Source organism: Dermacentor silvarum, chromosome 9 (assembly GCF_013339745.2).
Source record: "Dermacentor silvarum isolate Dsil-2018 chromosome 9, BIME_Dsil_1.4, whole genome shotgun sequence".
NCBI lineage: Eukaryota > Metazoa > Arthropoda > Arachnida > Ixodida > Ixodidae > Dermacentor > Dermacentor silvarum.
Genome location: NC_051162.1, coordinates 69,361,103 through 69,372,656, shown reverse-complemented (window position 1 = coordinate 69,372,656; position 11,554 = coordinate 69,361,103). Strand labels below are relative to the sequence as shown.

Below are 11,554 nucleotides of genomic sequence, written 5' to 3'. Positions count from 1 at the left end.
GTGTAATTTATTCTTGAAAATGCCTAAAGGTAAACGAGAGCAATAGACAAAGAAATACAGACAGTTACCAGTCCAGGCACTTGTCTTTATTGCTGTCTTCACGCTTTGCACAGTTTTCTTTACCATTAGGGATGCAGGTCAACCACAATTAAGAGTATTATGGTAGATCGTATGAAACATGCTTGAAAAATTGGCCACTTCGATTGCCTATACTTCATAGGCGTTCTTTTTCTGACAGGACGAACTTGAGCAAACACCGGGTACTCCTCAGATACTTGTTTAAACGGCAGGTTCTGCATTCACTAAGTGCGGCTATGTCTTTATTTTATATTTTGTCTACCTCAAGGTATATGTACAGATCGCAAACAAGTGGTCCGCAAAAAACTTCACGGAATCGATGTGCGGTGGAAGCATCATCTCTCCAAGTTTCGTTCTCACTGCAGCCCACTGCATCAACACGTAGTGAGTACACGTACGTGATTAGCCCCGTCACATGGGCTGCCGTCACACGAGTGCCACCAGTGGCACTTGCAGCCCCGGTTTACTTGCTTTAACTAAGCGGCATAGGTCAGGGGTGCTATGCAGGATGCCCCGAGTATGGCGAAACTCGGGATCTTCCCGAGCTCTGGCGACGCCCCAAGATGAAAGAACTAATGGTAACAAGACAAAGTTTGTCCTTCGGCCCGCCTCCAGTTACATTGGTTTATCTAGATTCACTCTGGGTGGCCATCATCTCTTGGGCGTTGCCATATGGGCGGTCGACAAACTGGGGCTCACGTGATCATACGGTCGGTGCATGGTCGTGCATTCTTTCACTTGTTTGTCGTTCCACCGAGTGCATTAGAGGCACAAGCAAGTTATCAAATAAATGCATTTAGTACATTGATATTAGTCACATTACCGTAGGGTATAGGTGTTTTAAAGTTTACAAATTGTACACTGAATGTTTATTAGACTAATTTGTAGTTTAATCGTTTCGCGGTATACCACGAGGGCACGCTCACCGTCCTCTTTCTTCCTCTGGATTGGATTGGCGCGCTCGCTACGTGCTTGTGCTAGTATTTCCGAGCACAGATTGGTGCGCGCTTGGTTTTCGCACTGGGCTTTGAACAGATCGCTCGTTGCTCTTTCTCTTTCCTCTAGATTTAATTGGTGCGGCTCCCTACGTGCTTGCGCTCCCATTTCCGAGCACAGATTGGTGTGCGCCTGATTTTTACACTGGGCTTTGAACAGATCGCTTGTTGCTCGCGCTAAAGTAAGGCTTCGAGACGAAGGGAGCATCGGCTAGCGCAGAAGTGGTTTGCCGCGCGCTTACCGTGTAAGCACTCAGGAATGTCGGAAAACACTCATGTAAGGATAAAAAAACTACGCTTTATTTTCTTTTACATTGTGACGCACCTTCATACTGGCTAGCGCCGAGCGATGGCTTCTAACAACCGCAGGAAAGAGTCTTTATACTGGGTAGCCCCAGCGATCCGTGGCTTCTAACAAACGCAAGAAAGGGTCTTTGCAGCGCACCTGGCCGTTGAGTGCCACCACATTCATCCCAGGCGGGACTCCAGCATCGGTGCAGTTACTCTGTACCCACTGCTGACGAGGTGGCGCTTCACTTTTTGACAATAACCTTCTATTTTTTGCGTGTGAACGCCCGTGTTGGTTTCCACAAAGTGCACGCTGTGGTTAACTGTCTCCCAATGCAGATTAAGGGCATAGCCCCGTTAGCATCCACTGAATTTGGGATACAGTTGTATGCGGCCAATTCGTCACTATGAATAATGGTCCCCGGTTGAACATTGGCTGCAATAATGGCGCCTAGCGTCGCCGCCTTTCGTCGGTCGACCTTGAAAAGTAGCAGCACCCCTCAGGTCGCCCAGACCATGCCGAAGACCCATGGGTCACCATCTTTAACACCACCGTAGTTTTGGCGGCCCGGCGGAACGTTGTCGCCCGTCATTAGGCGGCCTCGATTGCACTTTTGCTCGCCGCGAAGAAGGCACTCGTCAATTTGCGCTGTCTTCCCGGGGCCACCGAGTGGAGCTCGCGCCAGCAGCTCGTCCCTCGCGACCTTACGGGGGTAGCTCCTCTAGTCGGCGATGGCGTGCTCCGATAGAGGAAACAAGTCTACGGTCTCTTTCAACATCCATATGTCTACGCTTTTGCTCACGCAGTACGTGAGCCAAATCATTTGCCGCCTGGAGAGGTCGTCGTTCGGACGGCCGAGGTGGTCCGTGTTGGCGCAGTAACTTCCTTCGCCTCTTTGCCCGTGCCGTGCAGCGGTACCGTGTACCTGCCAAAACTGATTTCGGCACCAAAACTGATTTCGGCACCGGAAGGCAGCCCGGCGTCCATTCTGAGTCTTCCAATATAGTGTGACTACTTCGCCTGCGCAGGTTGGTTGGTCCGGGTTGAACCCATGTGCTCGCAGGTGCTCCAGTACCGCGATGACGACGCCGGACCTGGCCTTGGGGCGCGGTGGACGAGCTTGCTTGAAACAGGAGAGAGCCGAAGCGATCGCAAGAACTATTCCTCCGCAGCCTAGTCACACCAGTCTAGGCTGGGAAAGCATAATTTGCCCGCCACCCTATCTCCGCAGACGACGGCCTTCGCCTAACTCGTCACACAGCCAGCGCACTCACGTTTTGGAAAGGCAAAAATGACGCTGAAACTCTACGTCGGACATGTAGGTGAACGGGTCCAGATGGTCATATTGACGCTTGCTGCCGCTGGATGCGATTACACAGGCTGCTGCTGCCGCCACCATGTTCCCGAGTTCAACTCGAGGGGGGTTTCGCGATGTAGGAGTTTGGCCCGAGTTCGCGTGTCAATCAAAACCATACGTCACGCCCCGCGCGAGGCATGTAACTCTTCTGCGAGCGCCCGCCACGGTTGGGCCACGCCCAACTTATTTTCCGGTAACAGCGACGTGGTGCGGAACTGAGAGGCATCAACAATCTTGACCGCCGACAGAAAATACGCACAGCACACTGTCCATCGGTGATGCACTGTAACTGAGAACCACTATCAAAAACAAAGCGGCGACTTTCGCTGGCTCATGCATCTATCTTCTTAGGCTGTGATGGCCCCACAACATGGTTCATGGTCTGCATTGTAGCAACGTAGCGCACAGCAAATAATTATCGGAACGACACTGTAGCTGCTTGCAAGGCGTCGATGCGCCGTGGTGGATGACGATGCTGAGCAGTGCGTAGTGTTTTCCAACGTAAAGGTATCGCAGCTGTTGTTTGAGATGGCAGCTCTGTCTTCGGTGGTGTATCGGATCTGCAGTGTCGCAAACACGGTCAGCGCAGAGAAACGCTCACTTTTTTAAACCCAGTGCGATGGCATTTCTTCATCACAAGCACGGCACACTAATAAGTTACAACCCCTTCCTGCGTTCGAAGTTTAATTTCCTAACTGCACACAGGAGCCATCACCCGCCAAAATGCGATTGCTGCGCTATCGTTACTGTATCCATCTGCGATCGCTGTTAGCTCAGCAGCAGAGACAATCGGAAAGCACATTGGAGAGAACAACTCTGCGTATACATGCGAACGGAGGCACCTTGACTAGGCAAGCGATGACAAGCGATGAATTGTGTCACTGGGCAGCGCGCTCTTCTTTGCAATGCATCGGGGAGGCTTCGCGCACGCAGATAAACTGGTGCACTTTCACTGTGCTGCGTCACTACGGACCCTAGAATACCGCACAGCCCTTTTGCAGTGACAACCGTTGCTCCCATCGTTTCAGTTGGTAAAGCGGCGGCCTTAATAGCCGCCTAAGTGAAGCACCTGCGCTGAACAACCATGCCGCAGCGCTGCGTGGCCATTCCCCTAATAGTCAGGAAACGGAAAGATCACTGTCATGACTGACTTTATCAATGATTAGAGTGCCTCGGTGCGCGCGGGCATCAAGGCACCCTATCAAGCAAAGCACTGCAGTGCCCCTGGCGACTGCTCACCGTATGAACTCCCTCGTGCGTTCGACGCTCTAAAATGTATCCGCTTGTAAGCTTTCGCCTCACTGTCGCCACTCACGGCAAAGAAGTGCAAAACTTAATAATTCGCTCGATCTCTGTTTGTCATCAAACATTTATGGCATTCCAAACGAAAAACAGATACTTCAAGAAGTAAAGTGTTTCTTATTTTATTTGTTGTATTTGAACGTAATCGATTGAGGGAAAGTGTAGGCGCAACAATGCACCGCATGTGCCCTGTTCGCATTCGACGGAGGATAGAAAGATAATGCTCGAAAGAGGAGGCACGCCCTTTACGCGCCCTAGAAAGGCGTGGCAAGTGGCTCACGGCAAGTGTGCAGATAGACAGCGGTACAGTCACGGTATTGCTAAATGGTGATAATACGTTGATAACAATACGCGGCGCTGGAGCGTTTTGCTGCGCAGTCTTCTGTGCTTGCAGCACGGAATCACTGTGCCGCGCAGGGTGCGCTCATGTTGTCATACGCGGCTTTATCTCGACATTTCTTTTTGCCTGCTGTTATTGCACGTTCCTTGCTATCTCCGTTCACTGACTGCCATTGAGCAAACTCGGGTGAAACTCGTACGAACGAGAAACTCGGCGCATCCTGCATAGCACCCCAGGTCACAAGCTCAGCAGATAGTGATCACCACAAAGTGCGCTCGGTGTCGCAAGTGCGCCCTACGGCAAAGTGAGTTTTTTTTTAGCTTTCGTGTAATGATATTCAATATTCTAGCTTGGAGGTAGAAAGAGATACTATCGAGCCCACAGTGCTTGGAATATAACGCAAACGTTATTTTTGTCTCCTATAAGCTCACCTTTGATCCAGAAAATAACAATTTTGTTGACACTGTGTAACACTAAAGAACTCATTACTCACAGTCATTGTTGTGTCTCATCTGTGCTGTCGACTCACGACGTGCCTCAATTTTACGCATTTTATTGCGATAGCAATTATCTGGACACTCCAAAGCAGATTTCTGCCGTCGGCGTCGCCGTCGCCGTCGCCGTGAGGTTCCGTATGACGTCAATGAAGATGAAATCGTCGCCGCGCGCCGCCGAACGCTGTATGTGCGAGTGAAAGGGCCCGAGGGACGCGCGCTTTCACGGGGAGTGAACCCACGGCGGAGAACAAACGCGCGTTCTGCGCCGTGCTCCCTTAAGGGCTGCAGAAGTAGGCGTCTCTTTCCTCCTTTACAATCACCATATATGAAGAGCAAACGCGCCTTCTTCCGACGCACGAAAGGCCGTGGGGGGAGGGGGAGGGAAGAGAAGCAGCGACGTTTAGCTGCGGCACCAAGTGCCTAGAGGCTCCAGCAACAGTCACCAACGCCGCACGCATTTTGTGCGAACGCGGGCAAAACGCCGACGGCGTCGACAACAGTCCTGCGTGTTGCCGGTGCTGCTGCACGTCCAAGTTTAAACAGCTGATAAAGCTACTATCATTACTCCGTATAGCTCTCTACAAATTTGCTATCGCAATTGATGCTTCGCCTTTCAGGTGAAACTGCGACAACTTTTTCTGATTACACAATTTTGGATTGGTGTTCCAGAACTTGCGATGCACGGTGGTGCAGATCATAGCATCACAACTTTGTGGCAGCATTGCTTCATGGTCGGCGTGATATTTTTATCTGTTTGTATGCCAAGTTGCAACAATGTATCGTTATCTGGTGTATTTAAGCGGTGCCCCTAGGGCCTTAAAGGGGCAATGAGCAAACCAAAGCTGGGACCTGGAATGATCTATTGGGCAAGGCGCCGAGTCCTGCGTGTGGCTGGGGGGTGGGCGAGAGAGGATGGAGGGCATGATAGACTTTCCGTTAGAGCGGCCGAGTCCTGAATGCCAACAACCCTTGGCAACATCATGCCGCTGTTATACTCCGGCTGTCCTTTGATGCCTTGGAGATGCTGCACCGCCAGCTTTAGTTTAATCGCAGGTGATTTACTTAGGCCTCTCCTTACCGGTTACGATGTTACATGTGCCGTCCTAGGGCAGTTGGTAGTCATAAGTATTGCCATCAATCCAAGTACCTCACGAAATATACAGTTGAACATTCAAACTTTCTACAGAAATTAGCAGGGTTTAGCAATTTGCCATATATAACCACACTCTGATACATGTGCTACATAACTAGAAAGCCGAAGAGGCGCGCTAGTCCACGCGCCATGCGCCGGCACCTGCTTTGACGGGCGCTAGCGAAGCAGCAGACGAAAATCCTCCGATCCACGCGCGGGTGCTCGAGTTTTTGCGTTTGATCAGCTGGCGTTCAGAGACTCGAACTCAACGCTTCACGTCGCCTGTTCTTCTAGAACGTGACATTTCTGGTGGAGGTGCGGGGTAGCCTCGACCTATGCAACAGACCCCTCCTAGCAGCAAGAACATCAGCGCCATACCGGAGCTTACATCAGTGCACCGTCCCAGCCGGAGAATACGGGGACTAGCCCCTGAGATTGTACCGTCCTCCGGGAGCACAATGGCTACGATGAAAGGTACGGCGACAGGCAAGTCATTAAACGGTGTGGAACCCGCGAGTGCCACGTTCCTTCCACGGCGACCTTTATGAAGACGTGGAAGACTGGCTGGACGACTTTGAGCGAGTAGCAGATTGCAACGAGTGGGACGACCATGCGAAATTAAAGAATGCGTATTTCAGCCTCGAGGACGGCTCTCGCACCTCGTTCCAGAACCGCGAAGAGGCCCTGACATCATTGCGTGATTTACGTCGGCGTCTCTTGGACACCTACTCGAGCCACGATTGCCGAGAGCGAACAGAACGGGCTCTCCAAACGCGGTCTCAGAATCCCAATGAAAGTGTTTTGATGATCGTTCAAGACATGACACGTCTCTTCAGGTGAGCCGACCCTAGCATGCCGGAAGACAAGAAACTCCGTCATTTGATGCGGGGTGTCAAAGAACAACTCTTTGGTGGGCTTGTTCGTAACCCGCCGAGGATGGTTACCGAGTTCCCCACAGAAGCTATGGAAAAGGCGTTGCAGCAGCGGTCGAACCAGTATGACCGGCAAGTAAAGGCTGCTTCGACAACCGTTGGTCTGGGAGCTTTCACGACTGACATTGAAGTGCTCAGCGAGCTAATACCATCGGTAGTCCGCGACGAGCTGCAACAGCTGCACCGGGCGCAGCAGCCTACGGTCAACTGCAAAGGCGACATCGTGCGTGACGAAGTGCAGCATGCTCTCGGGGTACCTCAACCTCGCCCCGAAAGTACACCCCAGGCAAGTGAATTTCGGCGCACGACATACGTTGACGCATTGAGGCGCAGTCTCCCTACATCGGCAACATCCCCACCCGCGGCGAGCGATTGCCAGCGTTTAACGTATGGAGACACATTGAGCCGCTCCATCGCTGCATCAGCTCCGCTAGGTCCCGTTGCGCTCCACTCGGCACAGGCGGTACCTTACTTTCCCGACAACCGCCCTGTCACACGCAAATCGGACATTTCGCACACTCCCGACAGACGACCGCTCATTGTGGTGAGGCAGGGTCACGTATACCTAGAGTGCCCGTATCGCCAACTTGGACTGCAGAGTTACACTGCCAATTCACCTCGACCCCGGTTCGGACATAGGCCGCTTGAAATTGAAGCGTTCATCACCCAGCAGCGCACGCCTCAGTCACCAAGATGCCAGTCGCTATCGCCATCACCGCGGCGATCCTATCCAAGTCACGAAGGTACATCAAGGATGACGCAGGGGCGGTCTCCATGCCCTCGCCTGGAAAACTGACGTCAGCGACCTTTCGAGGCGAAGTCGCTGATGCGCGACGTGCTGAAGACTTCCAAGCGACGTGACCTCGACCCGACAGAGATTCGACGACGCCTGTAGCCAGAGATTTGACGACGCCTGTACCTTAGCCTACTGACAAGTTCGCGATGAACATACATACCGGTGCTCGTCGACAGGAAAAATGTCAGTGCACTAGTCGACGCTGGTGCTGATTACTCAATTACTAGCGGAAAATTGGCAAGCCTTCTCAAGAAAGTTATTATGCCTTGGACTGGGACGCAAGTTCGTACAGCTGTCTGACACATTATCACACCGCTTGGATACGCACCGCTAGGATACGAATCCGAAATTGCACGTTTCTCGCTAACAGCATTGTCCTGCGTGAGTGTTCCCGGGATTTAATTCTTGGAATGGCTTCTCTCCAGGAATATGGTGCCATCATCGACCTCAGGAAGTGTTACATCACTTTCTTTGCGAGGAACGCTACGACACAAAATGATGCCTGCCGCCATAGAGCCGGACTTCGCGTTTCCGACGATAGCGTGACTATACCGCCCCGTTCCAGCGTTATGGTTCAGGTGAAATCTGAAGGTGCGCCCAACGGTGAAGTCCTAGCAGAAGGCTACATTTCCTGTTTTGCTGAACCTAGGAATCTGCGTGGCATTGTTGACCTTCGAAATGGCCGGGCTGAAATAATGATCACAAATTTTACCAATGAGCATCAGCACCTTTTTCGCGGCACTGCCATCGCCTACGCTGAAGCCTTGGAGGACGTCATTGAGTGTTTCGCTTCTGAAGAAACCGACACTAATGAAGCCTCGCTCGCAGGCATTGACATCAATACCGAGCTGCTGCAGGAGAAAAAGAAGCCACTGCGGCAACTATTATCGGAATTCAACGCGCGCTTTGCGTCTTCCTCTAAAGTTAGTCAAATGCCAATCGCTCAACACACAATAATCACCTACGACGATGCGCGTCCTATCCACCAGCAGCCGTATCGTGTCTCGCAGAAAGAACGTGAGGCAATCAAAGCACAAGTAAATGAAATGATTGACGATGGCGTCATCTAGCCTTCAAGCAGTCCGTGGTCTTCACCGGTCGTACTCGTCAAGAAGAAGGATGGCACGCTTCGCTTTTGTGTTGATTACCGAAAGGTGAACAACGTCACAAAAAGAGACGTTTGCCCGTTGTCGCGCATCGATGAATCTCTGGACCGGCTACGGCGAGCTAAGTACTTTTCATCTCTTGATTTAAAAAGTTGCAATTGGCAGATTGAGTCGATGAGCGGGACCGCAAAAAAACTGCCTTTGTCACTCCGGACGCCCTTTACGAGTTGCGGGTGCTTCCGTTCGGTCTTTGCTCTGCTCCAGCAACGTTCCAACGGATGATGAACACTGTGCTGGCCGACCTGAAGTGGCAAAGCTGCCTAGTCTATGTAGATGATGTGGTCGTTTTTTCAGCCAGTTTTTCTGAGCATCTTATCCGACTAACGTCAGGTACTCAAGGCAATTCGATCGGCTAACCTCGCGCTAAAGCCTCATAAATGCCACTTCGGCTACCAAGAGCTGAAGTTTCTCGGTCACGTCATCAGCGCGGAAGACATCCGTCCCGATCCCCACAAAACTGCTGCTGTCGGCCGCTTTTCCAACCCCTACCTATAAGAAAAGTGTCCGATGCTTCCTGGGCTTGTGTGCGTACTATCGGCGCTTTATCAGTAATTTTTCAAAGATTGCTGAACCGCTTACTCGTCTCACAAGAAACAATATGCCGTTCATTTGGAACGCTGAGCAAGAAGCCGCTTTCAGCCGAGCACCGACAACGCTTGGCTTCACCGCCCGTTCTTGGACACTTTGATGAACAGTCCGAGACTGAAATTCATACTGACGCCAGCAACAATGGCCTGGGTGCGGTACTCGTACAACAGCAGGATTGCGTTGAAAGAGTTATCGCTTTCGCAAGTCGCAATCTATCGCGCCCGGAGTCCAACTACGCCACTACGGAGAAAGAGTGCCTTGCAGTCGTATGGGCTCTTGCAAAATTTCGCCCTTACCTTTACGGCCGCCCATTCAAGGTCGTGACAGATCACCACTCGTTGTGCTAGGCTGGCATATTTGAGGGATCCTTCTGGACGACTGGCACGGTGGAGCCTACAACTGCAGGAATACGATGGCATACAAGTCCGGGTGCACACACGAAGACGCCGACACGTTGTCGCGCGCGCCTGTCCAATCTCCTGATAAAGGCATTGAGGACGACAGCGCTTTCCTTAGGGCTGTAAGCGTGACAGATTTGTGCCAACTGCAGCGCCCTAGATGAGGAATGACGACCTATTATCGAACATCTGAAAGGCCGCAACGCCACTCTGCCCCGACAAATAGCTCGCGGACTGCCGTCCTTTTGTTTACGACAGGGCGTACTGTATAAGAACTCTGCTCCCAGCAACAAAACCTACCTTTTGGTCGTGCCAGCAGAGCTTCGTGATGAAATTATGTTCACCTGCCACAACGAACCACCGTATGGCCACTTAGGCTACACCAGAACCCTTGCTAGCGTGCGCAAATCGTACGTACTATTGGCCGAAACTCGCCACTTGCGTTAAACGGTATGTCCAAACCTGTCGTGAGTGCTAGTGCCGGAAGTCGCCAGCTGTGAAGCCTGCGGGATTACAGTAACCTATTGAACCACCTCGAAGACAGTTTGACCAAGTCAGCATGGACCTCTTGCGCCCGTTTCTCGGTCATATTTGGGAAACAAGTGGATAATCATCGCAACAGATTATTTACCGCGCTGTGCTGAAGCAAAGGCTCTGCCTCGTAGCACTGCTTCCGAGGTTGCTCAATTTTTTGTAAACAACACTGTACTGCATCATGGCGCCCCATCGTGCGTCATTACCGACCGAGGAACGGCATTTACGGCATGACTCATTGACGACAGTTTTCCTATAAAGACGTTTTCCTATAAACTATGACTGACATGCTTGTGCTGTACGTAGACGTACAGCACAAAACGTGGAATGAAGTGCGTCCGTACGTAACGTTTGCGCACAACACCGCGACGCAGAACACCACACCTTGATTACGGTCGTGAAGTCCAGACCATGCTTGAAGCAGTGCTTCCATGCGACAGCTTTGATGATCTTGACCAAGACGCCGAGCTCTTCGTGCAGCGCACCGAGGAAGCACGAACATCAAGAAACAGCAGTGCATCGACACACGCCACTACAACCTCCGCCATCGACAAGTCGAGTACCAACCAGGAGATCGGGTTCTGGTCTGGACTCGTGTCCGCTGCAAAGGCCCATCCGAGAAAGTTCTCAGCCGGTACTTCGGACCTTACGAAGTGCTGCGGCGAGTGAGTGACGTCAACTACGAGGTTCTTCCTGACGGCAGCCAACCCACAAGACGTCGAAAGAGACTAGCCGAGATTGTGCACGTTGTGCCACTGAAACCATACCGCACTCCATAACCACCATAGTTTGTGAACCATGCCATTCTTTTGTTTTATTTATTTTTGTCGGAGACAATCATTGCCTCAGTGACATTGCTCAGCGTTCTATGTCTGCGTGTCAGCAAGCGTTTGTGTGTGCATGTGTCTTCCACGCGTGTACTTCCACGTTCGCCCTGTAGTGTGTGTGCTTCTTTTAGCACCGAGTCGATGCTCTTCCGAGGAGGGAGAATAATATCACACCCAGCAACATGTGCTACATAATTAGAAAGCCGGAGACGCGTGCTAGTCTACGCACCATGCGCCGGCACCTGCTTTGACGGGCGCCAGCGAATCAGCAGACGAAGATCCACCGATCCACGCGCGGGTGCTTGAGTTTTGCGTTTGATCAA

The 11,554-nt window shown here is 51.8% G+C and overlaps 1 protein-coding gene across 1 annotated transcript in view; it reads left to right on the top strand.

Annotated features, from left to right (window-relative positions):
- The first annotated feature begins 352 nt into the window (after positions 1–352).
- The window catches only part of LOC119464772 (serine protease 29-like), a 32,962-nt gene continuing 21,760 nt past the window's right edge, over positions 353–11,554 (top strand). The window contains exon 1 of the mRNA XM_037725713.2: positions 353–462. Coding sequence (XP_037581641.2) covers positions 398–462 — 65 coding nt within the window. The 5' untranslated portion in view covers positions 353–397. The remainder of the gene's footprint in view (positions 463–11,554) is intronic.